Consider the following 26,999-nt stretch of genomic DNA (forward strand, 5'->3'; position numbering starts at 1 on the left):
GGCCCCGCTGCTCACAGAACGCGGCGGCGGCGGCGGCGGGACCGGCGGGACCGGTGGGGCCGAGCAGGGCAGGGCGGCAGCGGGGCGGGGCGGGGAGCGCGGGCAGGGCGGGCTCGGGGGCGCGGCGGGGCCCCCCCGCGCGGTGCCGCGGTGGGCGCGCCCGGAGCCGCCCGCAGGCCGGGGCGGAACGTGCGGCGGGCGGGCAGCGATGGCGGCGGCCGAGGTGGCGCGGCAGGTGCGGGTGGGCGCGGGGCCGCTGCACCGCGGGGGCTGGGCGGCACCGGGGCCGGGACCGGGCAGCGCCGGGGCGGCGGGCGGGAGAGCCGGGCATGGCCGCGGCGGCGGGGCCGGATCAGGGGGCGCCGGGCGGGCTGCGAGGACACCGGCCTGGGGCCTCCCGCGGGTTGCGAAACTCGGTTCGGAGCGGCCGCGGCTCCCGGAGGGTCGGGCTTTGGGGGCCGACCCGAGGCGAGCTGAGGTTACCTGGGGTAGAGGATGTTGGGGTCCCTCCCGCTGCAGCCCGGCCCGGCGACCTTGGTCTGCCCGCACCGCGGCGGGCCGGGGGTCCTGCCCCGCCGGTGCCCCGGGCCCCGGCCCGGCCAGGGCCGGACCTGCCGCGCTGCGCGGGGCTGGCCGGGCTGCAGCGCTGGGGAGGCCTGGCCGTGGCCATGCATCCCTTACCCAGGTCTGGGGGCCCCTCGGCGGGTCAGGGCACGGCAATGGCATCCCTGTCTCTCCAGGGATGCTGATCTCCTCCCAGAGAAACCCTCAGCCCCTGTTCGGTAGTAAGTGATGCGGGAAAGGAAGGTCTCCAGCCTGGCACCGTGTGCCGCGGAGGAGCTGTGGGAGCCAAACACCAGCACCGTGTCCCCGCTGTGCTTTGTCCCCGAGGGTCCCCGGTAGTGCCAGCGGCCACTGCCGGGCTCGCCCGCCTGCCTAGCGCGGCACAAGATCCCTGCGTGCCTGCGGAGAATTATCCAGAAGAGGAGCAGAGGGAGTTGAGCCACCTCTGCGTTTGTCAGAGAAATGCTGAGGAGGCATCTGTAACGCGTTTGCATGTGGAAAGGTTTTGTCTGTGGTTTGATGGGCTTCCAACTTTCATGTCCACGTGTTAATACAGAAGTAACACTTGAGGTGAATGTGTTCCAGTTTCGTCTTCAAAGCAGTATGTTTTAGCATGGACCCAATCTTGCTGAACGAGTAGATGTAACCATTCCTTGCCAGTTTGTGATGTTATTTCCTCCTGGACATACCCATTGCCTTGTATGTGACTGCCAAAATATGTGAAGTGACTCAGTTGCTCCCCTGTCTTTTAAAGAAATTGAGTGTTATGCTTTCCTAAGATAATGTGCAGGAGTTTGAGACATCTGCTTGTGGCCTGGAATGAATTTATAATACCGCAGAGCCTCGCTTTGGAGGCAAAAGGGAAAGCTGGCTGTGAGACAGACTTAAAATTAGTGTGCTGCAAATTGAAAATGTCCTTTTACAAGCAGGTAACTTGTCAGCCAAGGTCTTGGGCATCTGGTCTTGTGTGGTTCGTGGAGCAGTCAGCTGTAATGTCCTGGTGGTGCAGAGGGCTCTGTGTGTGCCAGCAGGGTTAAAGGGGTGACGCTGGGGCTGGGTTTGGGGAGGAGCTGGGGTTACAACCTGCCATTGTCCCAGAGAACCCTTGATCAAGCCCACACTTACTGCAGGGATAGTCGGTGAAAGCCCCTTATCCCCAGGTGGGCAGGGTGGCCTTGTCACCACCAAGCTGAGCCCCTTCTCCTGTCCTCTGCCAGCGGGGAGGATGGGTGCAGGGCACCGTCTTGCCAGACCCTGTCCAGCTCTCCGTATCCAGCTGAGGTCAGAAACATTATTGCGACTGCTGATAGTGATGTGTATCTTCTAACTGCTGACTTCTCCTGGGAATGTATCCAAACTGCTTGGCATTTCTGCAGCCTTTTGTCAGGGGCATAAAGAAGCGCAATCTTAAGAGCTGTCAGAATTTGAGATTTCGGAAGCACTTGACTGTTTGTGAGTGTTGAATGGCCGAGTGATGCGGAGCGTCTGGAGAGGGTGGTTGATGGTCAGGACCTTTGGTGAGACACTTCTTGCTTTTCATGGGGCCTGATTCAAAACTATTTCCCTCCCACTTTTCTGGTGTTTTTCTTTTACATTCTTGATGATGTTTTATCAGCTAAGCAACGAAAAATAATACAAAGACTTTATCTAAGACTTTTACATTCCTGATTTACATTTATCTTGTGGAGGATGTTTATACTGTCTGCTGGATAATTCTTTCATTACATAGGAGAAATGCATACTTGTACAAGTGAGAAATAATTGGTACAAGTGTTGCTCTAATTTGCTGTTTAATCAGAACCAAATGCAGTCTGGGGAAGTGAGTGCCATAACTCCAAGGTCACGAGAAGGGATCTGGTGTTGTTCTGGCTTAAAGACGATGTGAAAAACTGTGATGTGGAAACCTGAGTTCAGGTTCTGCCTTGCTTTGCCATTTGACTTCTCGTGCAAGAGTTGTCTCAGGTTTGGGGGTTGAGCCCCCAGGTTTCAGCATTAAGGGCAGCAGAGGGGCAGGAGGTGGCTGCTGTGAGCTCTGGCAGCAGTGGTGGAGCTCTGTGAGTGTTGCTTTATTTGGTTTCGTTGGCAGGATGGTGCTGCTGTGTTTGTTGTAGCAGTTTGGAAGTCTTTCTAAGGGAGTCTCCAAGGCCTCAGGGTTTGAAGTGGGAAGAGGTGAGAAATTGTGTCAGAAGCACTAAGTGTCAGTTGTGAGGTCCTGAACAGAAACACTCAACTAGATGAAGTATTGTCTGCAGCCTCTGAGGGCAGTTCTGTGCTCTGTTGGCCTCATTTGGGCACTGGGTCCCTTGGGTTCAGAGCTGTAACATTCTTTATTTTCTTTGCTGTGCTCTGCCTGAATATCACCAAGTGGAGGCTTTGCCTTTGCCGTGGAATCCTTTCTCATCGTGGCCACGGGCACAGTCCCGAATACGCGGCGCTGACATCTGCAGTGAGCAGCACCACTGCGTGTGCCCTGCTTCAGCTCCACAAAGAGGCAGCGGCCTCGCAGGGCTCGGGGACGTCGGGAGGTGACAGTGCTGTACCTGCTCGTCGTGCTAAGTAGATCAGAGCACAGATGTGCATTCAGCAAGATTTTCTTCTAATCATATTTTCATCCCAGGGACCCTGGAGTGATTCAAATACCTGAAGACTAAATCTTGCCCCTTTTATGTAAACTAATAGTTAATGGATGGTGCTTTCAGGCTTGGGGTCATTCATTATAGCATCTTTGTATTTTCCATATGATTCGGATAGTTTTCTGTAAGAATTAGAGTAGGTGGTGGTGGCTTCTGTGGCATGGAGAAGTCTTTACAAAAGGCTGTATAAATCCTTCTAAGAAAGAAAGAAGTGGCTGCTCCTTACTCTCCTTACTTTTACTCTGCAATAGCCCTGCCTGATAATACAGCAAGGGAGTGTTGCTCTTTTTTTTTCTTTTGATCTTGTTTGTGACAAACGCTCTTTACTTCCTCCCAAGCGACAACAGCCCATTCTGTCTAGGCAGGGGGCACTCTGTGTATGTGGGGAAAAAAAAAAGGCATCTGGTATCTTGGTGTGGTGCCAGTGTTCACTGTGGCTTTCCAGAGATTCCATCTTTGTCTTCATTCCAAGAAGATGTAACCTTAAAATAGAGAGCACAAAGGACTCTCAGCCATCCAGCACTCACTGATGCTCCTGGAAAAAGCCTTCATGCATGCAGTAGTAAAACTTTGCTTACCTTGTTGGTACCTCTTTATATGTTTAAAATTTGATCTGGCTTGGAAGATGAATGATGGAAGACAGTCTTGAACACCTTATCAGCAAAAAACTTATAAGCTTAACATATTCTCCTCCAGTGTTGAACAAGGGGATCCAAACCTACATTTAATATACACCCTGGATGACTAATCAGTGTGTTCATATGTTGTTTATGGTGGTGCCGTTTATATATAGCAGTGCTCCGGTACAGAGACACCACTTGGTGCTTGAAGACTGGTGACTTGCACTGTTTCTTGGTGGATCAGACAGAAAGTGTTTCTTTTCTCTCCACTGGTTTGTTAATTGCTGTCAGCTTTCTGATAAGTGTCAAAACCAGGCTGATCTTAAAATGTTATTTCTTTCTATTTTTTTTTTCCACTGCATCCAGTCTCTTGATGCCTTGGCCAAGGAGGCTGTAGATTTTTAGGCAGAGTAGCACAATATACCTTATGGCTGTGTACTTAACATGGAGACTTAGCTGCTGTGACTGGAAATCCCATCTTGCAGTAGTTGTTTCCTGGCCTGTACCAGATGTGAAGTGTGGTTTAACTGCGTTGTAAAACCACAGGTGACTAGAAAAAGAACCTACAGGAAATGACTTGCAGGCTGAATTCTGTGTGATGGTAAATGCCTCCTCTTAGCTGAGAGCAGCTTAACTTCTACCATTTATTTTGTTCCATCTGGATCACACTTATATTTAGGGATGAGGGGATGATTTGTTCTTAATGAGAGCCCACACTCCTGCCCACGCTTCCTGGGGAGAGTAGTGTTCAAGCAGTCTTCCAGTGGTGTGGTTTTGGGGCTGAGTATTAAAAATACACTTGATATTTCTCCTTCCCCAGGAGGTGTCTTGGGTCATTCTCTCTCGCCCCTTCGTGGGCTCTGTCCCCTCCTCTATTCTTCACCAGGATCTGGGGCTGTTGCTGCAGATCCAACACTGCCATGAGATTCCCCAGGACTGGGGTTTTATTTTGGTGAATGCAGTTTAGGAGGGTTTAGAGTGTGTTGTCACAAAATCTGTGTGTCTGACACTCTCACTTTCTTCTGCTTTAGCTGGTTCTGCATTACTGGACCTCACAGCTGCATTGTCAGTAGGCAAAACCAGAATCTGCTGGGGAGCCTGAGTGCCTTCCTCATGAACGTGTCATTTGGAGGGAAGGTGCTCAGGAATTAATGAAGCGCCATATTTGGTGAACATCTTGTCAAGAAGAGTCAGACTAATACACAAAATATGGCTAAGGGGAAACATATTTACACATCACGGACTGGTAAATATGGTTAATGATCAAAGTGTATTTGGAGTCTCATATCTGAAAAAAAAACCAAACAAAAAACAATCCAAATCCACAACAGCAAAACAGTAACAAGACAAGAAAACATACTGACAGGCTACTGTAGTAAATGTACTCCTTGGGGATGTTTTCCCAGCCTAAAGTACCAGTGCCATTAGCAGAAGAGGGAAAACCAGTATTCCTGTCCCTATAAACAGGCTTTCAAGATATGTGAAAGCATGATTGTGAAAATAAATTCAAAGTCACACCCTGTAAACTACTGCCTTTTGGCTGTAGTATTTTTACTATTTTTACTACAAACTGATGGAAGGCTAGAGGGGAATTTTCTGATTTTCACACTAAAATACATTTTTAAGAAAAGCCTTTGCTTCAGAGAAGGAAATATCTTTTTAGGGCTGCAGGAGGACAACTCTCCAGTGCTCACCAATACAGGGGTGCAGAACTGGCTCTTTGTTTTGCCTGGTGCCATTTCTGAGGCTGAGCCTCTGTGTGTTGTGTTTTACTGTCAGCTGGGTAGGGCTGGGACCCAGGGTGCCTTGGCACAGACTGGCCAGGTGATCCCCTCCCAAACCTCGTGGCTGTTCTGGGCATGGAGCACCACGTGCTCTGCTTGGCTGGGGAGACCAGATTAGTGGTGTTGAGCACAGGAGAGAGCAGGGTGCAGGAGCAGCTTCTTGGGAAGTCCTTTGGGTGGCTGGGCAGGAGCAGCCCTTGCCCCCCCAGCAGGAGGTTTGAGTACCTCCACTCCCAAACTCTCTTTGCAGGCTCCTTCAGGCCTGTGGGATTATGAGCAGCTCAGTTCTGGACACTCTCTCTGCTTTGTTTTCCTGTAGGTACAGTTTCCTTTACTGTTTCTAGCTAACTTCTATAATTGCAGCTGTGAATGGGAATTACATGTGAGTTCCAATTCACATAAAGTGAATGGTAATAGGCTTGCAGAAGGAGGTGTCATTAATACATTGCTTTGCACAGAGGATTCCTTTTGTTTTCAGTATTAGGTGAGACTTGAGTTTCTGCATATTTTTTTGAAGAAACAAGTGTTTTTCACCTCTTCATTTCAGCAGCTGTGTTTGTGTACATGCTTTGCCCATTTTAGTGTTATTCTGTCAGGGCTACCTTCAAACGTTTGACAAATGAAATGTTCTATTTGTGCCTTCTGGAATTGTTTTAGAGAAGAGTGAAGCATGCTGACATGATTGATAAATCTGTGCAAATCTCTGCTTGGACTGTGCAGTTGATTCCACTTGGGAGGTCTTAAGGATTTATACAGAAAAGAGTATTTTGCTTGCATGTGACACAGCTATTTCATTGTATTTCAGGGTGAAGGCTGTCGTACTGTCCCGCTTTCTGGACACGTCGGATTTGATAGTTTGCCTGACCAGCTGGTTAATAAGTCAGTTAATCATGGGTTTTGTTTCAACATCCTTTGTGTGGGTGAGTATTTCCATTTTGGGAAGTTCTGTTGCTGAAGTTTTCAGCTGGATGTAGCTTGTAGCTTACAGCACTAACAAGGTAGCTTTGATTTAAATTTCCCCAACTGTTCTATTTTCAGTAACAAGATTTTCTGGTGCTCTGGGAAATCCCCACTGGGGTTCTGCAGTATGGCTTTCTACCAAGCAGTGAAATAAAATGCCTAAAATCACAGGCTGTTATTATGATCTTTCTTTTCCTCATATGTTTGAATTTGACCTTTTTAAAAGAAAATACGTACTCATGCCAGAGTACTTTGTTATAAGGTCTTGCTTGGTTAAGTATTGAATTATTATTATAATTATTATAATTATTTTAACAAAATACTAGTCACGCTTCTCTTAAATCACTAAAAGCTATTTTTTCCTCCTCCCTTCTGTGCATACTTGAATTAAGATAGTGTCTGGCCAAGCCTTAACTCTTCTGACAATTATCCAAGCTGCCCTGTGGTGTGGATCACAGCTGGGGCCTGGCACTGTAGCAGGACTTGGTGTCTGTCCCTGCGGCCCATCTCATGGGGTTAGGATCCCAAATAATCCCTTCTCTTAGGTAACAGAAGTAAAACCCTGTATGGCTTTGGTACATAGTTTAGGAAGGTTAAAGAGGAAGTTAAAAATGGAGAATTAATAATTGACGGTGCCCTGCCCTGGGGAGCAGGAGGTTGTATGGCCATGGCTGCTCGGGCTGAGCCCTGTCTGCAGCTGATCCCAGCAGTGCCTGGAGTGGCAGGGGGGAGGGCAGCAGCTGTGGATGCCTCCTGGGAACTCAGTTGGTGGTCAGCCCTGCATCCACACAGAGGTTTTCTGTCCCCTCCCATGAGAGAGGCAGCTCATGGAATGGACCTGGTCTTTGCCCAGAACAGGGTTAAGTCTGAAATGAGAGTAGTAGAGCAAGGAGAGGAGAGCTGAGCCCTGTTAAATGGAGCTGAGAAGACAATTTTCCTTACAACCACATCTTACATTCCTGTGAGATGATAAACTTTGCTGACAAGTGGAGGTCACTGTCAGGCTGAGCTCTAGGTGATTTCCTGAGTACATGAATGTGATATGACCTAAGGAAACTCCTGTCTCCATGACTGAAGTCTAAAAGTGTTTCCTTTTCCACTTACTGGGCTGCAGTGGTTTTTTACAGGTTCTAGGTGTAAGAGGGGTGCCTCCTGTAGTTATATCTTCACTTTGATGTGTGGAAAGGAGCTGAATGCCTGTGCTTTCTTCTTTGCAGAGCAGAAATGGAATGCATTAATCACTTGTTGAAGTGAATAACAAGGACTCACCAAGATCAATGTACATTAGTTACTGATGTCAGTTTTTTATGAATAGTAATAACACAATATTGAAATAAACTTTATATAGAAAAATATAATAAACTTAATTAGAAAAAGATTTACAAATCTTTGCCCCCACACTTAAACATCCTGGAAAAAGAAAACAAAAATTCTCAGTGTTCATCTGTCATTTATTCTGTTGGATTTCACTTGTACAGCAAAGTTTGGGATGAAAAGTTGAAAGAACAAGAAAGCAAGTGAAGATTGGATGAGAATCCCATAGACAGCCCACAAAGCATGACAGAAAGGGACTTTTTTCCCCCCATTTTTCAGCTCTGTGTGGCATCTGTTGGAGGAGAAATCCAGTGATACTTCTACTCTGTGTCATACTGGATCTGAGCCACCGATTCCTGCAGCTCTTGCTGGAGTAGCCAAAGAAAGCTTCAGAAATGACTCTCAGCAGCATGTCCAGAGTGGAGCAGTTTTTAGCTCTTATGCTGAAAGCAGTCTCCCCTGTGAAACTAGAGCCAAAGCCAGAATGAATGAGAAAACCTCTCATTAGATGTTAGGGGTTGCAGATGGTTTCTCTGATCTTTTATTTCTCAGCACAACCATTTTCTTCCTAAACCTTACATGATAATTTTTTAGTTGCCTCTTAGTTCAGTGCAAAGACTGGAGAAGTGTTTAATGGCTGAGACTTTCTGTGCTGACTGTATTTCTCATTGAGATGGGGAAAAAGAAGAGGAACAGGCTGCTGGTTTTTGATGTAAACTTTCTCAGTTTTTGCCAGGGTAGATTGTAGTTGCATTAAACCAGTATCCCAATTTAAGCAGGATTTTTCCCCTTCCTCTCTCCCAGGAGTTGCAGGGAATTTGTTCTAACTGGCCTATTCAGTGCAATAAGAAAGGCTGTTTTGTGGCAGAAATACTTCTCTCTCCCCCGGGACTGTACCAAGGCTGTTTGAGGGCTGTCACTCCAAAGGAGTGAGCCTGTGCTGTGCAGGATCCCTCATCCTGGGGGAGGGAGGGATGTGCACAGGATTCCTGGTGCTCTCCAGCAGGCAGCTCTCTGGGGTGATGAGCTGTACAGCCTGGAATTTATCCAGTGGTTGTTCCTGTGGTCACTGGTGCAACCAGCTGAGGAGAGAACAGTTTCTCTAATCAAAAAGCCATCTGTCTCCTCAGCCTTCTCCTGCCCTGCACTGCTGGTGCCCTGGGGTGGATGCCAGGAGCTGGGTGCTCCTCTGAGGTGGTGTTTTAGTGTATTTTGTGAGCCCTTGTTGCCCTCCTTGCCCCTGCAGCCCAGCCTCTGCCTGGCTGTGGTGAATTGTGTGGTGTGTCTGCATGCCTCTCAGATAAAACTATTTTCCCCTCTCTCTTTGAGACATGGCCTTATCAGTCTGAGTTGCCTCAGGGCTTGTCTCCACAAACCTGCTACATTGGATTAGCTCCCATTTCTACACATGAAAAGGCTGTGCATGCATATACATTTTCTTTAAAATTGAATTATTTGATATCTGGAGCCATGGTTGTTAATCTTGTGAAGGGCAGGTGCTGCTCTCTCGTGAAAGGAAGCTCTTGTGAAAGCTGCTCCCTGCCTTTGAACAGGGAAATGCTCCAAGGACTCCTCTGTCCTCCCACAGAGTCAATTGATGATGATGTGATTGGGGCCTCTTAAATCCTGAGTGTTGTGGGAAAGGGAGGCAGTGAGCAGTTGCTTGTTTCACTTAGCACATGCTAGGGGAAAGCAAATTAAATTTCCAGGCACAAAAGGAGGAGGTACAGCTTTTGTGGTGTATAATTCAGCTCACTGCTGCAGCTGCTTAGGCTGCTAAAATTTCTGTGAAAAGAAGCCAGAATGACAGTTCATTCAGCACGAAGATGACTGCCTTGGTTTGGAAAGTTAGGAGCTTGTCCCAGCTGTAGGTGTGCAAGTGGTGCCACCACTGTTCCATCCCTGTGAGATTTGGTGAAGCTTCCACAGAGCAGTGCAGGTGCAGTTGGAGCAGGGAACATGACTCAGGAGAGCAAGAGGCTGTGTGGGGAGCCCAGCACAGCCAGGCTGTTGGGCATTAAGGGTGGATGGTGCTTTCTGAGCACTGATGTAGGGCTGCTGCATGTCCAGAACCTGCAGTGGTGGCTCTGGCCATTTTTTTTTCAAATGTCCTTGAAAATTGTCAGACTTAACAGCAAAACTCCATCCCATGATGAAAGGTACAACACTCAAGCTTTTCCATTGCTGTCACATCTTCCTGGTGCAGAACTCTACCTGTAAAGGTCACTCTCTCTGCCCTGTCCTCCCCAGAGAGCTTTGTCAGCCCTGTTTTGGGACAGCAGACCGCTGTCAAGTTGCATAATCCCTAAGTATGGTTTTGGAGATCAAATCACATGTGTCCATAAGCCTGACATCAGGAAATAATCTTCCTGCCAGGGATGCCTTTCACTCAGTTTGTGTACACTGCTGCTTTTTTCAAAGTAATTCTGCCTCTTTTAATCCCTGTTCATAATTTTTGGTTTTTGGGGGAGATTCCAGTGCCATTGGCTGCAACAAGCACAGACCACTTGTCCTTTTTATCAGTCCATCTGTTCCATCTGGACTCCTGTCCTTACAAGAAGCAGTTGGCAACATTCACATCTTTCAGCCAGCAGAAAGTTGCCTCTGTGTGAGGCAGAAACTCCCAGAAGATTCAGAAATTCTTCCTTCTGTTGTTTTGGCCTTCAAAATAGCACTGCTCCCTATCTCTGCTCATATTTAACACAGCAGAACACTTTATTAGTGTCTTTAGTCTTTTGCCATTTCATGTTACTCTGTCAGTGTTAACATTCTTTCAGCTGAGACAATCTTTCCTCTACTCTGCCTTCCCTGGCAGGCTTTAATTCTGTGTCAAGTCAGTGGGATTACACAGTGCAGGGACAGTGCTGGCTCAATGTAAATTTGGGAGTGCAGACTTCATATGAGATGCCATGTTAGTGCCTGGATGTTTTAACCATGAAGGTGTTTGGATGGGCAAACTCCCACCTGTGGAAAAATGCCACAGTTTCGATCTTCCCCTTCCAAAAGGAAAAACTCAGTGTTTGAGTTCAAAGTTGCCTTTGCTGGCCCTGTGTAGCTGGCATGATGTGGAGTGTAAAAACATATTCTGCATCTCTTAAACACTTCTCCTAGCCCCCCTGACAGTTAAAAGTCCTGCTGGAAAAAACACTTGAGATGGATTTAAAGTAAGCAATGATTAACAGGTTCAGGATGTGCTTAAACAATAGTCTTGGCCTCATATGAACATCTTTCACCCAAAAGGAGAGGGGCAGAAATGAGAGGTGACTTACAGGGTGCTGCCTGCCCAGAAGCCAGTGTGGTTTACAGATGACCTTTTGTGCTCAAGTGCAGAGAGCAGCTCCCTGCCCTGTCACTGCTGCTGCTCCCCTGTCACCCTGTCCTGTAGCCTTGGAGCTGCTCCAGGGCCTGCCAGGCTGTGGGGCAGTGCCACAGGAGGAGGCTTTGCAGGACTGTGTGTGGGTGATGCTCCTGCACTGCAAGGCTGAGGGACTCCCCTATCCTGAGATGTCCCATCAGGGTTCCTGGCATTCACAGGCAAGCAGCCAGCTCACTGCTCTGTCCCACCCATCCCTTGGCAGGGGCTTTGGAAATGCTGCAGCCCTCTCGGGCTGTTTAGATTTTTGTCTGGTTTTACACTGCTGTTTTCCTGGAATCCCTGAGAACAGCCTGGGAGTCATACAGGCTGTTGGCTGTTAACTCTCATAATCTCTATCCAAACCATGGCAATGCTCTGGTCTGATTTGTGCACCTGCTCAGTTTTGGAGGCCAATGCTCCCTAACAAGTCCGGGCAATGAGATTCCAAGTCAGTGAAGAGCTTTTTGGACCAGCTTATTCTTCCAGTGACAGAAGTAACCTTGTACTTTGCTGGGTCCCCCTCCCTTGCTCTGGCCAGTGCTGGCTCCTTCTCCCCTTTGGATTGAAAACTAGATGGGTGCAAGGAGCACCTGCACTGGTGACTGTTCTGGCTGTAGTTGGTGTTGGTTGGTGATGGAGCACAAGCTCTCAGCTGGCTCCCAGGCAGCTCTGCAGCTCAAGGTGTACATTGACTTTGAAATGTTAATGGATCTTGCTGCCTCTGGAAAGACACTGGATATGTCATCCAGGCAATCAGGGACTGCTCAGCTCCCAGAGCAGAGGATTTGGGGCTTGGAACTAGACAATCTTCCTTGCAGCCCAAACCATTCTATGGTTTTATGATTCTGTGTTTGCCTTGCTCTGCCATGTACTTCAGTCCTGAGTGAGGAAAATCCCTTCTGAGGCCAAAAGAGGAATTTGCCTGCTTGCAGGGGTGAGGCTTGGAGATTTGGACATTTGGACGGGGGAGGATGGGGAGGAGTTTCCCCTTCTTGAATTGGGCATTTCATGCAAGTTTGGATCTGCTACAGAGCTCTAAACCTACAAAAATAAGAAGCTCTTTTATTCTGAGCAAAGTGGGAAAATGGTGAAGTTGTTTTGGTTGGGAGCTGAGGGCTGGGGGAAGGAGGGGAATGCTCTTGCAGCCAGACACAGTCTCCCTGTGGTCCCACAGCAGGCTGGAGGAGCAGCCTTCACAGAGGGTGGAGTTCAGCTGCTCCTGAAGTTTCTCCAAAAGCCGGCTGGGCAGCTCAGAAATTGCTGTTTCCCCAAAAACAGCAGCCCTCACAAGGCAGCAGACCAGACTGTGTAGGAAGTCAGGTCCTGTGAGCTCTGAGAGCTGGCTCTGTTGTCAGAGCCTGGTAAGGGAGGCTGCCCTGTGGAATGTGGAATGTGTGCACAGAGGGATTTGTTTTATTCTTCCTGGGATGTATCTAAAACAAATTCAAGACTGGTCTCTGGGATTTGTCTTTTCCTTCCAGACAAGGGAATAGTTGCCCATTGATAAATGAAATCCAAATAGCAGTTCAATACTGATAGAATACTAGCAGAATACTGACAATAATAGCAGAACTTTTGGAAGCAGATTTTGTAATATTTTACAGCTTGTGGAGCCCCTAAGGTACAAAACCAGATATTACAGAAAATAATCCAGTGTAGAAGGCTGATTCTCCAACTCGTTGTGAGAAACCAACTGCACAACTTGCAGTGGGACCCGAACCAGCTCTCAGGGTTTCTGCACGGAAGGAAGTTATTTCTATGGCTGCTTATTAGAGACATTGATCTGGAGCAGCTTTTTTTGGAAATGGCAGTGAGCCCCATTTCCTCTCCTGTTTTTTAATGAAAATAGCATCTTCTGTAGTGTAGTTGTGGGTTTAAGCAGGATCTAAACGATGCTTTCCCCTTCGCCTTTTCACCTCTTGCTTTTCATCTCTATTTTCTAATGACATTAATGGCCATTAGACTGTGAAATGTAATTTGCCCAGAATACAGACCTCCCATTGTTCATGGCTTTCTGTTTACCAGACGCTCCCTTGGGAGCATGAGATCTGCTTTCATCTGCTACAATTTCACCCCTGTTAATGTTTGGAAACTCAGAGGCCAACCCATATTAATATTCAGCAGAACGTTTCAACTCTTTTTCTCCAACAGGGGAAACTGGCCTTGGTAAGTCCACCCTCATGGACACCCTTTTCAACACCAAGTTTGAAGGTGACCCAGCATCTCACTCACAGCCTGGGGTCCAGCTGAAGTCCAGTACCTATGACCTGCAGGAGAGCAATGTCAACCTCAAGCTGACTATTGTGAGCACAGTGGGCTTTGGGGATCAGATCAACAAAGAGGACAGGTGAGTGTGGGGGAGAGAGGCTATACTGTGACATGGCTTTTCATTGTCCCTGTGCCCTAGGGCCTGACTGCACTGCAGTTTTCCTTCTTGTTTCTTAGGAGTTGTCCTTGTCACCTCTTTGGGATGGGACATGTAGGAGAGAGGACAAAGGCTCTGGAGTGTCAGCACTGCTTCAGCTGTAAAGCAGCTTTTCTCATGCTGTCAGAGCAATTTCTGCCCTGCTGGCAAGCTTCTGCCCAAATTCATCTGGTGGGGAGACTGAAATGCTCCAGGGCATCTGGGCTTGTTTTGGTTTGTGCTGACCTCAAGCTGCTGACCAAACCAGTAGTGTGGTGTAGTGTCTGCTTGGCTTAATATCCACTTTTGGCGGGGCTCTTCCATGGGAAGAGCCAAAGGAAGCACACTAAATGAGCAGTGAGATACCCTGGGGGAGTGTCTCTGGCAGCTCACATCCCAGAGTGGCTGGAGTGTGTTGGTTAAGGGATGTGCAGTTACACCAGACAGTCTCCAAGGTGTATCTCTCCAGAGACATTGCTGATGGGATTTGCTTTTTTGTGGGTCCGTTAGATATTTCTTTAAGTTTGTTTAAAATGCATGGATGTCCTTTGGATTATGGCTCTGGCAGGCTCTGTATTTCAGAAGGCCTTGCAAGGGAGTTGAAGGAATTTCCTGCCTCAGAGCACTGGGCAAAGGTGGTTGTGTCTTCCACTAGCAGCACTCAGGGCTGTGAGAACAGCAAGCCATTCACTCCCTGAGTGCAAGCAAGGGTTACACAGTGCTGCAAATGGGTCTCCATTAGCCTTGCTTTAGAAAGTCTCTCACCCTCACATTTGAAAATATGAGAGTCTGCTTTCCCTGGAGAGGATGGTGCATCTGCTAAATCCCAGTGCTGTGTTTTGACAAACAGGCTGCTAGAGTCTGATGTAGGACTATGTCTCCTTGTCAGCAGTGCAACTTTAAAATTTCTTACAGGTGGGGAGCAAGGGAGGTAGAGAGAATTGGTCTCAGAAAGTGGAAAATGGAAAGTGAAATCTGTCAATAGCTTGTTTCTTACAAGCAAGCCAAGGGGCATTGTCCTGTTTGTTTAGCTCTCTGACTGTGACATGTATAGCTTTTTTTTTTTCCTTTCACCAAAGCTATAAGCCCATTGTTGAGTTCATTGATGCTCAGTTTGAAGCCTACTTGCAAGAAGAACTGAAGATAAAAAGAGTCTTGCACAACTACCATGACACCCGGATCCACGCTTGCTTGTACTTCATTGCTCCGACCGGCCATTCCCTGAAATCCCTGGACTTGGTAACGATGAAGAAGCTCGACAGCAAGGTTGGCACAAGTAACTCTTACTGGGCAGATTTGCTGTTTGCATTGTGGAAAGGCTGCTGCTTTTCCAGAGAACCTTCCCACCTTGAATAGCCCTTCTGCTGGAAATGACTGAGTTGGCAGATAATTCTATAGATTTATTGAGCACTTACAAGTTTTTGAAGGTTGTATTGCAGAATTAGAGAAACTCCCAGGAGCGAAGTTGATTTCTTCATACCTCTTATTTTTTTCTAGGTGAACATCATTCCTATCATTGCCAAATCTGATGCCATTTCCAAGAGTGAGCTGACCAAGTTTAAAATTAAAATCACAAGCGAACTGGTCAGTAATGGGGTGCAGATCTACCAGTTCCCGACAGATGATGAATCAGTGGCGGAGATAAATGGGACAATGAATGTAAGTGACTCAATTCTTCCTCCTCTCCCAGAGCAGCACTGTCAGTGTAGGGGTTGGTGGCCCATATTGGGATGTTCCTTAAATCTACCTTCCCTTTCATTTTGTTTCTTAAAAACAGAGGATTTCACAAGAATCTCATCCTTGTAGTTGCATCCTAGGCTAAGAGAGCTCTGTGGTAGGCTGCTACCTCTCTGGTGGGCTTTTCTAGTCAGAAAACAGACTTTTAATATCCTCCTTGTCCTCGTGCATATCTGTTGAGGGATGTATAAGAAATCAGTGTTTAAACCCTTTTCAGCTCGAGGATTTGTCATTATTCCTGTTCTATACATCACCTGATGGCCTCCCACCAGTAAACTTCCAGCTTAACCAGCAAGGTGTGAAATACAGTACACAACTTGGGCCAGACGTGCCTCAAGGTGCCTGCAGGTTCCCAATCTGGCTCTGGCCTTACTACCAGTCTGTGGCTCCTTGAGGATGAAACAAACTGTCCCTTGCCTTTCTGGCAGCACATCCTGACCATGATCCCATTTTCCAGAAGGCTTTTCACAGGAAATCTAGTAGGGGAAGTTGGTTGCTTTACTGCTGTGGGTGTAGTAAGGTCTAGCTGATGTGCATTTGTGCCACCTCTTGATTTAGTATTAATAGTTGTAGAGTGTTCTGGAGAGGCCTGAAAGAAACATGAAATTTGTCCTGACGTAGGAGCTGTCAGTGATGGTTTCCTGGTCAGAGCAGTTCAGTGTTAGCCCTTCTGAGGGTGGAAGTGAACCTCTGCTTGTCTTTCCTTTCAGCCATTTACTTGTCTCCTGGGAGGGAACTGCTGTCTTGGGTTGCAGCTGTTCTGGGTTGTGTCAGTCGCTGCACAGACAAATCAATTCTTACATCCTCTATAGAATTACCAGGTTTATGGGGACTAAGCAGGCCAGAATTTGACCAAGGCAATTTTGCAGGTCTGGAAAACTTGTATCCAAATACTGATATTATTAGAAACATAAGACAAAGATTACTCTTACTCTGTGTGGGTCCCATGTGAGAGCAGGGGGCCGAGGAATACAGGGTGAAGTGCTTGCTGGCAGTTTTGCTTTGTTTGCAGTTTGACTGTATGAGCCACACTCTGAAAGCAAAAACATCATATCTGAAATCTTCTGCTTGTACCAGCTGTCATAAACTTGTCCAAGTTTTTGGATAACATGTGGAATTCACTACCTACTCCTGAGAGCAATCCTGGGTCACTGATCTTCCATGTAGTTGGCTTCCTGAGGCCCTTTCAGTTGTCCAGAATTTGGTGCAGCTTTGCCTAACAAATGTCACTTCACAAAACTCAGAAGAAAGGGTTGGTGCAAGGAGCTGGGAACTCAAAGTGCTGAAACTTTGCACTTGACTTCCTTGCAGCTTGGCAGAATGCAGTATAGTTCCCAGGAGCAAGGGAGGTGGGGAGAAATCTCACTCACAGAAAAATGCAGCAAAGTATGATGGCAGTGTCTGGGGGGGTTTGTTTGGCTGCCTGAGTTTTGGAAATGAGCAGACTGTAAGGTGAGATCTGCAGAGCCTAGATAAGTGTTGGGAGGGTTTCAGTTCCAATTTTGCTGAGCTTGCACTGGGCAAGTCTCTTTTTGCCTTCTGCAAGAGAGACCATCTTTACTAAGTGACCATTTCTGATTTCTGAGTCTTTGAAAAGCAAATCCCTCTTGTTCTTAGTCAGCCTTTGGGTAATATGGAGTGCATATCTCAACTTGAAGAGTGTGACCTTGGGTCACACCAGACACAAGTGGCTGGGGACATGTTCAGCCCTTCCTCACCAGGGCAGAAGCAAGCAGGGAGAAAGGAGCTGTTAACTCTGGGGGTGAAGGATGGACTTTCATCTCATGGTCTGATGGAGCAGGGTGTCTTGTGCTCCAGCATGAGCTGAAGGAGTGGTGGGGGGATAAAATCAAGAAGGCTCCAAGACCTCTTACTGCTTCTGTGCTTGTGCAGATGTTCTCCTCAGGCACGGCAAGCCCTGGGACAGCACCGCAGTCCGAGCCGCAGCACTTTGTTCCAGCTGTCACTCTGATGCCAGTCTTGCACTGGCTTATCTCACCTGAGACTCTGTGGCTGGGAGGATCAGCCAGGTAGAGGCTATAGAGTGGTAGCACTAACAAGGTTTCCAAAAAAGGACCCACCCTGCTACCCCTTGTCTTGGGCTAGTGGCCAGTGACTAGACTCCCTGAGATTAGCGTGTGCATAATGACTGTCTTGCTCAGTGGCTGTGCTCATCCCTGTGTGCTGGCAGGTCAGCCAGCTCTGAGAGGGACTAACGTGGATATCATTAAATGTGTTCCAGGCCCATTTGCCATTTGCAGTGATCGGGAGTACGGAGGAGCTGAAAATAGGAAACAAAATGATGAAAGCTCGTCAGTACCCTTGGGGCACAGTGCAGGGTGAGTTGAGCCCTGGGATTTTCATGGCATGAATGGTGACACTTGTGCAAGGAGGCAGTGGGCTTTCATAAAAAGAGCAAGGGCCTGCTGGACTTGATTATCCATGGGGAATTATCCTTTGTTAAATCCTTGTGTCAGGCCTATAATGCCAGTTTTCTCTGCTTGGAAGGGCTGTTAAACCTGTTGGAGGAGTAGACAATTGAGGAATGTGGGAAGAGATCTTAGTTTCTGTCCCCATTTTCCTCCTTACCATGTCTTCCTACAGTGGAGAACGAAGCTCACTGTGACTTTGTGAAGCTGCGGGAGATGCTGATCCGCGTGAACATGGAAGACCTTCGTGAGCAGACCCACACACGCCACTATGAGCTCTACAGGCGATGTAAACTGGAAGAGATGGGTTTCAAGGACACTGATCCAGACAGCAAACCCTTCAGGTGAGATCCCTGGAAGAGACAGGAGGGCTTGAGAGAGGCATTGTTGGATGTGCTGTGTGCCTGTGTGTGTGTGTGTCCTTGGGGGAGCATGGAAAAAACCAATGCAGCAAGAAAAACTGCCAGGTCAGATAAATCCAGACTTCAGCAAAGGTCTGACTGGGAGAAAGTGAAAATACAGGGAGGATCTGCAGGACTGACTGTGAATATGCAAGTATGGGAGTAGAAATGTCTGTGCTGCAGAGAGACAGTGATGCCTATTTTGAGCTTACCTAGAAACAGAAGCCAGACAAAAGAGTAAAAGGGGATATATTTAATGAAGGGCCTCCAGGTACATTAAGGGCAGACAAAGCCTCCCCAAGAGGCTACACCCAAAATGGACAACAGTCACGAGTTTTTCAGACAGGTGTAAGTTTGGTCTATTTACATATCAGGCATTAATCCTTCAATTACGGCTTCAGGTAATGAAGTCATAAACCCCCAGTTTGCTCCTCCCCAATTTACTTTTGTTTATACATTTTGGAGCGAGAGGCTGTAGGATCTCAGGCCCAGAGGGATTGTTTTGCCTGACCAAAATGTGAAGACAGTTAACTAACACTTTAAATGGAGTTTAGAATTATGCACTAATGCAGTACAGGATTTAAAAAACATAAAGGCTGAAATCTTAAGACATCAACAGCAGTGTTCCTCTGAACTGGTGTTTGTTGCCAGCTGGTCTCTTTGAATTGCCCAACATTCAACATACAGAGAAGTGACAAAAATCACTGGATAAAGAAGACCTTGGGCACATGTGGATGAGTGAGTAGCAAATGTGTTGTGTGCAAAGCATAGTCATGGTGAGGGCCTCATTTCAGAGGGTCAAGGTAAGCAGTTTGTCCCAAGTCTTATCACTTCCTTTTCAGCTTACAAGAAACTTATGAAGCCAAAAGAAACGAGTTTCTGGGAGAACTGCAGAAAAAGGAAGAGGCAATGAGACAGATGTTTGTCCAGAGGGTCAAGGAAAAAGAAGCTGAGTTGAAAGAGGCTGAAAAAGAGGTAAAGACTGCAGTCTTACTTGTGTCTTCATGGCTGTGAGTGATGGATTCACTCCCAAGTAGGTAGCTGTTGCCAAAGCACTTTCTGCAGAGTGTGGTTTAAGACTTTCTTACCAAGAAGTCTAAGGTTTAACTTGGATGGGAATGTTAAGGTGTTCAGTCTGTAGGACAAAACTGCATCACAGTGCTTGTTCTGTACAACTTACTGCACCAGGAAAGGGACAGAGTCTTGATTCTGATGGAGAGGTGCAGTGTGTAAAAGTCAAGGAGAGAAGCAGCCCTTGAGATTGTTTTACAAAAAATACACCCATGCAACTTTCTTAGCATTGTGAAAAATCCATGCATTTGCTGGCCTTTAAAGAGGAATAAAGCAGAGACCCCTGAAGATGGGTTAGGGGTTTTTTTTGCACTTATGCTCTTCCAGTCCTCTGTTCTTAGTCTGCACAATGATGCATTACTACAACACTGCCTGTAAGTTGTTGTGGAAGGAGGCTGTTCCCTGCCCTTTGTCTGGTAGTGCCGCCTCCTCCTCACCTCTCTCCTTTCCCTTTAGCTGCATGAAAAGTTTGATCGCCTGAAGAAATTGCATCAGGATGAAAAGAAGAAGCTAGAGGATAAGAAGAAGTCTCTGGATGATGAAGTAAATGCATTTAAACAAAGGAAGACAGCAGCTGAATTGCTTCAGTCCCAGGCTCAGCAGGCTGGAGGATCGCAAACTCTTAAAAGGGATAAGGAAAGGAAAAAGTAAGTTGCTAACCCAGAGGTATTTGCTTTTTGGTAATGGTTCTCCTTTACTATTTTTCTGGCTGTTCATATCTCCCTCCAACATAGCCAGTCCTTATCAGAGAAAGGTTTGCAGCCAGATTTAAACCCTAGTGAGGCTGAGCAGTATCTGGAAGCATGTAACATTTGCTGTCATCCTGAAGAGCAGGAGCAGTACTAACCTCCCTCTTTGCTTTCTGACAGCATGGGAGAGGATGAACTTGTTTTTATTCTCCAAGATTCCCTGCTCCTCCCTTGGTCTCTCAGTGCTTGTAAAGAAGTGGAACCATACTAGCTGCCAAGGCTAGGGTGTGGGTAGCAGGGATGTCCCATTACCCTCAGAGAGGATTGTGTTTTAGCTCAGGTTCTTACTTTTTTAGCTTGAGAAAATTGTGGAAATTATTCAGGGAGACTAACAATCTTGAATCCTGGAATCTGCAGAATGAAAGACTGTAAAATGAGGGGACAGGTCATAGCACCTTGTTAGCACTAGTACTCTCCTCCTGTCCTAAATCAGCTTTTTACCCTCCACAGAAACAGTGGGAGATACTGCATGGCTGTAGCAGGGATTCCCAGTGCCAGGGGCTGGTGTGACAGGATCCAGCCCCTTGTCAGGGTCTGGGACCTGGGCTGTCTGCAGTGCCTGTGCTAGGCTCCTGAGGCTCTGCTCAAGAGCAACCAGCTGTACAGTGAAACAGATCTCCCAGTTATCCCAGCACTGAGCAGTTCCCTTCCTTCTCACTGTGGTAGATTTCTCAAAAGGAGCACTGTGCCACCTGTGCAGGTGTGCAGACAAACAGGGGCCTGGTTTTGTACCACTGCCATAATCCCCCCTCTGCACAGCCCTGGGGCAATCCTCACCTGCACTGTGCAGTCTTTAGTTCATGAAGATGTGCTCTTAAACTGGACAGTATGGGGCATGCCCAAAGTGCCGACAGCACTTTGTCAGGGAAAAAAACTGTGACTGTTAAGCCTGGGATCAAGTGAGACAGAGGAGGAAAGACCCAATTACAAGAATGAGATCCTGGTTTAGTCTTGTAGTTTAAAGCTGAAGCTGCTTCAACATGAATGTTCTTTTGTGATAAGCAATTAGTGCTGCACTTTTCTCACTCGCCCATTCCTTTTCCCACTGCCTGATTTGATTTGTTCATTTGAATTATCTTCAGGGGGTTTTGATATCTTTTCATACTGAGGAGTCTGAGACTGACTGTGGACAGACTTCTCTCTCCAACCTGGACTGTGTGAGGAATACCCACCTGAGTTCTTTCATGCTTAGAGCCCTTAGACATCTGCTCACTCAGGACTGCAGACTTCAGCCTTGAGATCAGTCAGGGTCAGGAATGCAGAAAAGAGAGCCAACAGTTCTATAGTGTCAGCATTTAGTTGCTGTGGCCCAAGTCAAACTCTTGGTCCTTTAAGTGGTTCTCATCTCAGAACATCTCCTTGACACCAAGCATGGTGATATGGAAAAGCTTTGGTACTGTCCTTTTCATTTAAGGGCACAGAAAACTCCATGGCAGAGAGAGATAGGTCAGTGCTTCAGTAAGGCTTGGGAAGATAATAGGAAGCCTCTTTAGCCTCCAGGAAAATTGCTGTGCTAGAAATGGCGCTGCTTTCTTTGCTCTGTAACTGCTCCGAGTGTCCTTAATAATGGATTTCAGTACTTAGATCATAATTTTTTCTTAACAATCCATGAATTTTGCAAGCTGGAGCTTAATTGTAGCTTGTTTACTACTGGCTGGCAGTACAATAAACCTTTTTCTTTCACAGGTGACTTGTTTAAACCCAAGCTCTGTAATTTGCACTAATCATGACTCAGTTGATTTTTTTTTGTTGTTGTTGTTACATCATTATCATCATTATTAGGCCTTACATGTGTGCTGTTTTACAGTTAGCTGCTGTTTGGCTGCATGGTGCATGAGGCACATTGTCCTGGTAAGCGTCATTAACTAATAGAGCCTCGCAGTGGGATCAGTTACCTTTCCTAAAAAAGCAGACCGTGTGCAAGTCCTGAAGCTTACAAGTATTATCTCTGTCTTCCCCTGCTTTCACCCCCACTGTATGTGCTCTACCAGTCACTGTCTATATGTGCAGTTGTAGAAAAAAGTATGTAATTATCTTTAAAGATTCTGCAAAGTTTAATTCAGAGTCTCAGGATAATAGAAAATTAAGGATTACATCCTCTTCCTTTTGAAGTTTCCCAGCACTTCATTGGCTCTGTTCTCTTTATTCCACCTCTCTTAAAAATAAATTCTATTCTTTAATCACACAGGCCATGTTGATACTATGGCAACAATTGCTATGGAGATGTGGTGCTGATGATACAGCCCAGCTAGCCATGAAAATGTCTCCGTCTTTCCTTTCTCCTCCTTCCCTCCCACTCCTCCAAGCTGTAATGTCAACTTGTGGTTACAGTGAAGGTGAAGGTAGATGCAATGCAAGACTAGTTTCTGTCATCCTCATTAGGGTTATTAGTTAAACTACTAATGACAGTGGTTTACTTAAGCTAGGTTGAGTGGGTTTAATTGAGCATTTTTAATTTGCTGATGATTCTCTGGTGAGAGGAAGAGGAAACCTCCCACAGGAATGTCTTGCTTCTTGACAGAGCAGCAATACTCATTATCCAAGGCAAGCATGACAGTGCTCCAGGGGCTGAGGTGCACAGGCTTCTCAGAGAAGGGACCCTGTTGGAAATAAAACACCCTAAAATCTCATCCTTGAGTCCACCCTTCCCTGCAGAGCTAAGACTTACATTCTCTCCTGGCTCGTCCAAACTAAATTACGGTCTGCCCTTAAACTGGGTGAAGCTGATTCCAGGATTCCTTCCCTCTTAACTCCACAAAGGGAAATGGAAAAGCAAGTAAACATTATGCTGCCAGTGAGAGGCATTTGAATGTAATTTAAATGGGGCCTTCCAATTAACGGAAGAGCTTCATAAGGATCTTGCACTGACTTGAACTGGTGCTTGCAGTTGTATTGAGCTGTCCAGTTGAATGTCTCTGCTGCCAGCGGTAACTGTAGAACAATGGAAAGAACAATTCTCTGCTTATCAGGCTCTGAATGTGGAAAAATAAGCTCAAAGAGTAACAGTGTTCATTCTGGTGCTGAGTACGAAGGCACAGCTAAAGTGCAGCTAGAGTGAACATTACTGATTTTTGTTGGTTTTGGATTGCTTTTGGCAGTCCTTATAACTGTACACTGTTGTGTGCTGGGCTTTGAATCCAATGAAGTTCTTTGTTCCCACTAGGCAAATGCAGACAGTGCCTTTCTCAATGGGCATTTGTCATTGCTAAATTAAATATGTATATGCGGTACTTTTCCAGGATTTAGAAAAACACTCTCCATATTGATCCATAAAGTGTTGCAGGGCTTCACTGTTTTGCAAGGATACAAACAAGCCACAGTTGATGGGTCCTGTAGCTTGCAAAACTGTGAAAGGATTGTTTTAGGAAATAAATTTGGTTCATCCCACTGCTGAGTGTGTGTGTGTGTGTGTGTGTGTGTCTGCATAAAGCATGTTTTGTAGTCAGATTAAACCTTATTAACACTTAGCAACATTTTCTTTTTTGTGTGTGTGTGCGCATTAGAAAAACTTGTATTTTTATTTTGGTTTTTTGTCATTAATCCATAAAACCATTAACCTGCCTTTTTCTTTCATTTTCAGTTCGGGTTTCCTGTAGAACCTTTCCCTTGGCCCCAGAGGCGAATGCCCCACCCTCGGCTGTGCCATTGTGCCTGTTCGCTCACCTTTCCCACTGCTCCCCTCCCTGCTCACCACTGGGGTCAAACCAGAGCCCTTGGCTGCTGGGGTCGTTCTTGTGAGGGGCCAGAGGGGCTCGTGCCAGGCTCCTCCTGCCCCTTGGGCAGCAGCAGGATGCCCACTGCTCCTGGGCGAGGCTCCCCTGTCCCATTGCTCCGCTTTTCCCTGCTCCGTGCTGTCAGAGCTGCTTGGGGGGTGCGTTTAGCTCCTGCTGTGGGTGCAGCCTGGTGCTGCCATGGGGTGGGATGTGCTCTCTCCAGAGACTGGCTGCCCTCTCCCCGTGTTAATTTGCTGTTCCTAAGCCCTCATACCCCCTGTGCTGCCATGTGTGACTCAAATAACTTTCAAGGACTTTTTGCAAAACTTGACATCCTCACAGGCATGGGCCTGAGTCCAAACCTCTAGTTCCCAGGCTTGAGGAAATCTCAAATTTGGATCCATGGTTTGCAACTAAGTGTTCTCTGAATGCTGCAGGGGTCATGAAGGATCTCTTGCCTGGTCTCCCTCTCAGTGTGCTGACCTGGATGCACATCCTGGATCCAATCTCAGGGAAAGCTGGTCACCTTGCTGTACATATCAGTGTTTCTGAAGAAAGACGATGCTGTTTCATTGACTTTCTTCTCAGTGATTCCAACAATTTCTGGTTTTAATGCAAAAAAATACTACCTTTATTATTTTTTTATTTGACATCTCTTTAGAACTGTACAGATGTTGACAGGTTTCTTCTCATATTTTCTATTCAGCAAAAGCCTTGTTTTTATTGCAAGATTTGCACTAAAAAGGAGGGTGTTTTGCTCACTGGGCCAGGAGCTCACTCTGGCTAAGTGCAACTGTGGTTTGCCTGCAAGTGTCTTCTCTCTGTATTTCTGGCTGAGTTTTGTTTTTAAATAAAGAGTTCATCGGACAGTGAATTCTGGTTAACATTTACTTCTTTTGTTTTTTGTTTTTTTTGCCCTTCTTTTACAGTAACCCATGGCTCTGTACTGAGTAATTACCCCTGAATACAATGGCCTGGAATGGACCTTCATTTACTTGTTAAATCGGAGGGTCTAATAAAACATGACAGCATTTCAGCTGTGACCTTTCCAGGGTGTTGTCCTTGCTCTCTCTTATATCCTCGTTGTGATTCTGTCTTTACTATGTACTGGTGGTTATTGCTTTTATTAAACAATGTAAAATTAGTCATAACAAGGTTCTGGATGCTACAACTTTAAATCCTACCATTTTTTCCCCCTACAATTAATGGATTCCCCTTTTTCCTGGTCTCGTTCCACCCAGCTAAATAAGGGATATGGAAATAAGTTCTGTGAGTTATTTTTGCTGGCGAAAAAACAACGCAGTTTAAATATATTTATTGATGACATTAAAATGACAACACCATCTTAGTTTAATTATCACATAGTTCAGAGATAAAACAGTCTCATTCTCTTTGTTGTCATTTTCCTGACATCATCTGTCTTTTTTAATTTGCTTTTTTTTTTTCCTTTGCTAATTTATGCTATCTGAAGACTAGCATGTAAATCCTCGTTTCCATTTCAGACTTGCTTGTTGTGGCTCCGATCCTTCAGTGCTCAGGGCTCTGTGTGTGGTGAATCCACACGTCCTGCCCCTGCTGAAAGATCAGATGTGTGCTGCCAGCCAGCCTCCACAAACCCCCCCAGATGCTGGGCTTTTAGAAGATCAGCACACTCAGGCCCAGCCCTGATGGTGATGCTGTTCAGTGCCAGCTGCTGCTGAGGTTTTACCTGCTGAGGTTTTACCTGCTGAGGTTTTACCCGAGCAGTGCTCTGCGTGGTGCCAAGGCTCAGGAGCAGTTTCAGCACAGGGTCAGCCTGGCTCCTGCTCACAGCAGCAGCCCCGGGTCAAACCATGGTTCCTCCGTTCCCAGCAGTCAGGGCAGCCCAAACTCTTGATTGCAATGTGTTTTCTCAGGTATCCTGTTTCACCATAAATACAATTTCATTTCCCATAGTGCTCTTTGATTGCGTTGTGGTTTGTTTGGGATTTTTTTAGCAAGTTGAAATAATTTGAATATTTTCTTCCTCCTCTACTTTTGAATGTCTCCCTGCTCTCAAAACCAGTCAATATTAATCTGTCAATGATTTCTAGATCATCTGCTAAAAGGACAATTGAATGTGACATTTTTTTACCATACTGCAGGTCACTGTCTGTTCTTCCTGACCATTTGCTTTATTAGAATGTTATTTAGAGTTATGTGAAATCTTTTTAAAGACTACAAAGAAAGGTTTTTACTTGTGTGATTTCCCTGAAGTACTTGAGATACCACAAGAGGTTCTATCTCTCCTCTGTCAGCTGTTTCCATGTTGCATCTCTTTTTCTTGCTTTTTGAATGTCTTTCCCTTTTTTGCTAATCTTCTGTTTTTTCTCTTTTTCCCCTTTTCTCTCTCTGTAGCTTTTTTTAATCTGTCTTCGCCAGCTGCACTGTGTCTGAGGGAGAAGACTGCCACTTCTAGAAGAGTTTAAGGGTCTTATGTCTGGGGAGGGGGGAACAAATCTTCAGTGTTAGTGTCTTGGAAAGAAGCTCTTTTACTGACTTGCATGATACTTAAAATTGAAGCGTCTTGTAATTTGTGTGACAAGACAGGGCGATGCGGGGGGAACTGGAATTTTGAAGAGCGACAGAAAAATGTGATGTTGGGACTAATGATGTAGCGAATACATTTTCAAACGTTGTTATGGGCATATGTTTTTTCTAATGTTGTCTTTAATAATATAAATGTCATGGGCTTCCCTGAGGTGTGAAGCCTAAGGAATATTTTCAATATGCTGGTGGTTTGATTGGTTTTGGAAACCGTGCATTCGGAGTCAAAGGAAATACAAACATGGTGCAACTTGCTCTGTTGGCAGCCACGAAATATTTAATTTTATCAAAGAAATAAAGTAAGAACTGTGTGTTCTCACTGGCGTCCTCCTGTGTCTCACCATCCTGTTAGAAGAGCCCCATTGGCTGGTGGACGTGAGTCAAGTGGTACTTTCTCCTTCCTAACTCCACCTCCTCTTGTTTAAAGTTAGGGGAAGCTGGCGGTGGCAGGGCGAGGCGGTGCCGGGCGGTGTTCGGCTGAGCTCCGTGCCCGCCGGGAGCGGGGGCCGTGTCCCGGCGGTGCCGGAGCCGCCCGGGCCCCGCACGCTGCCCGAGCCCCGTCCCGGCCGTGCAAGTGCGTGAGAACGGCACCGCCTTCTGTATCCACACGGCAAACGCTGAGGAACCGGCACTGTTCCGCCTGTTACCTTTCTAACTTTCATGTACATTTTAAATAAAAAACACGAAAGCCAGCGCGGCT

The 26,999-nt window shown here is 46.6% G+C and overlaps 1 protein-coding gene across 5 annotated transcripts; it reads left to right on the forward strand.

The window, feature by feature from the left end:
- Positions 1-161: 161 nt before the first annotated feature.
- SEPTIN6 (septin 6) lies at positions 162-26,991 on the forward strand. Of its 5 annotated transcripts, none has more exons than XM_053989969.1 (11): positions 162-235; positions 6,407-6,521; positions 13,382-13,577; positions 14,714-14,900; positions 15,132-15,293; positions 17,614-17,710; positions 17,976-18,144; positions 19,044-19,176; positions 19,729-19,919; positions 21,829-21,872; positions 24,664-24,770. In XM_053989969.1, the coding sequence occupies exons 1-10, from the start codon at positions 209-211 to the stop codon at positions 21,830-21,832; spliced, it is 1,281 nt and encodes a 426-aa protein (XP_053845944.1). In that variant the 5' UTR covers positions 162-208; the 3' UTR covers positions 21,833-21,872; positions 24,664-24,770. The 5 variants fall into 5 exon arrangements, with proteins under 5 accessions (XP_053845944.1, XP_053845943.1, XP_053845942.1 ...); XM_053989968.1 differs by lacking the exon at positions 24,664-24,770 and adding an exon at positions 23,602-24,624; XM_053989967.1 differs by lacking the exons at positions 21,829-21,872; positions 24,664-24,770 and adding an exon at positions 26,111-26,991.
- Positions 26,992-26,999: the final 8 nt, after the last annotated feature.

This window comes from Vidua macroura, chromosome 14 (genome assembly GCF_024509145.1).
Source record: "Vidua macroura isolate BioBank_ID:100142 chromosome 14, ASM2450914v1, whole genome shotgun sequence".
Classification (NCBI taxonomy): Eukaryota; Metazoa; Chordata; class Aves; order Passeriformes; family Viduidae; genus Vidua; species Vidua macroura.

Excerpts from the sequence above, each read along its gene's own strand:
- SEPTIN6 (XM_053989965.1), top strand. The coding sequence starts at position 209 with ATGGCGGCGGCCGAGGTGGCGCGGCAG. Across the intron at positions 15,294-17,613 it reads AGATAAATGGGACAATGAAT|GCCCATTTGCCATTTGCAGT; the intron begins GTAAGTGACTCA and ends AATGTGTTCCAG. Across the intron at positions 17,711-17,975 it reads CCCTTGGGGCACAGTGCAGG|TGGAGAACGAAGCTCACTGT; the intron begins GTGAGTTGAGCC and ends GTCTTCCTACAG.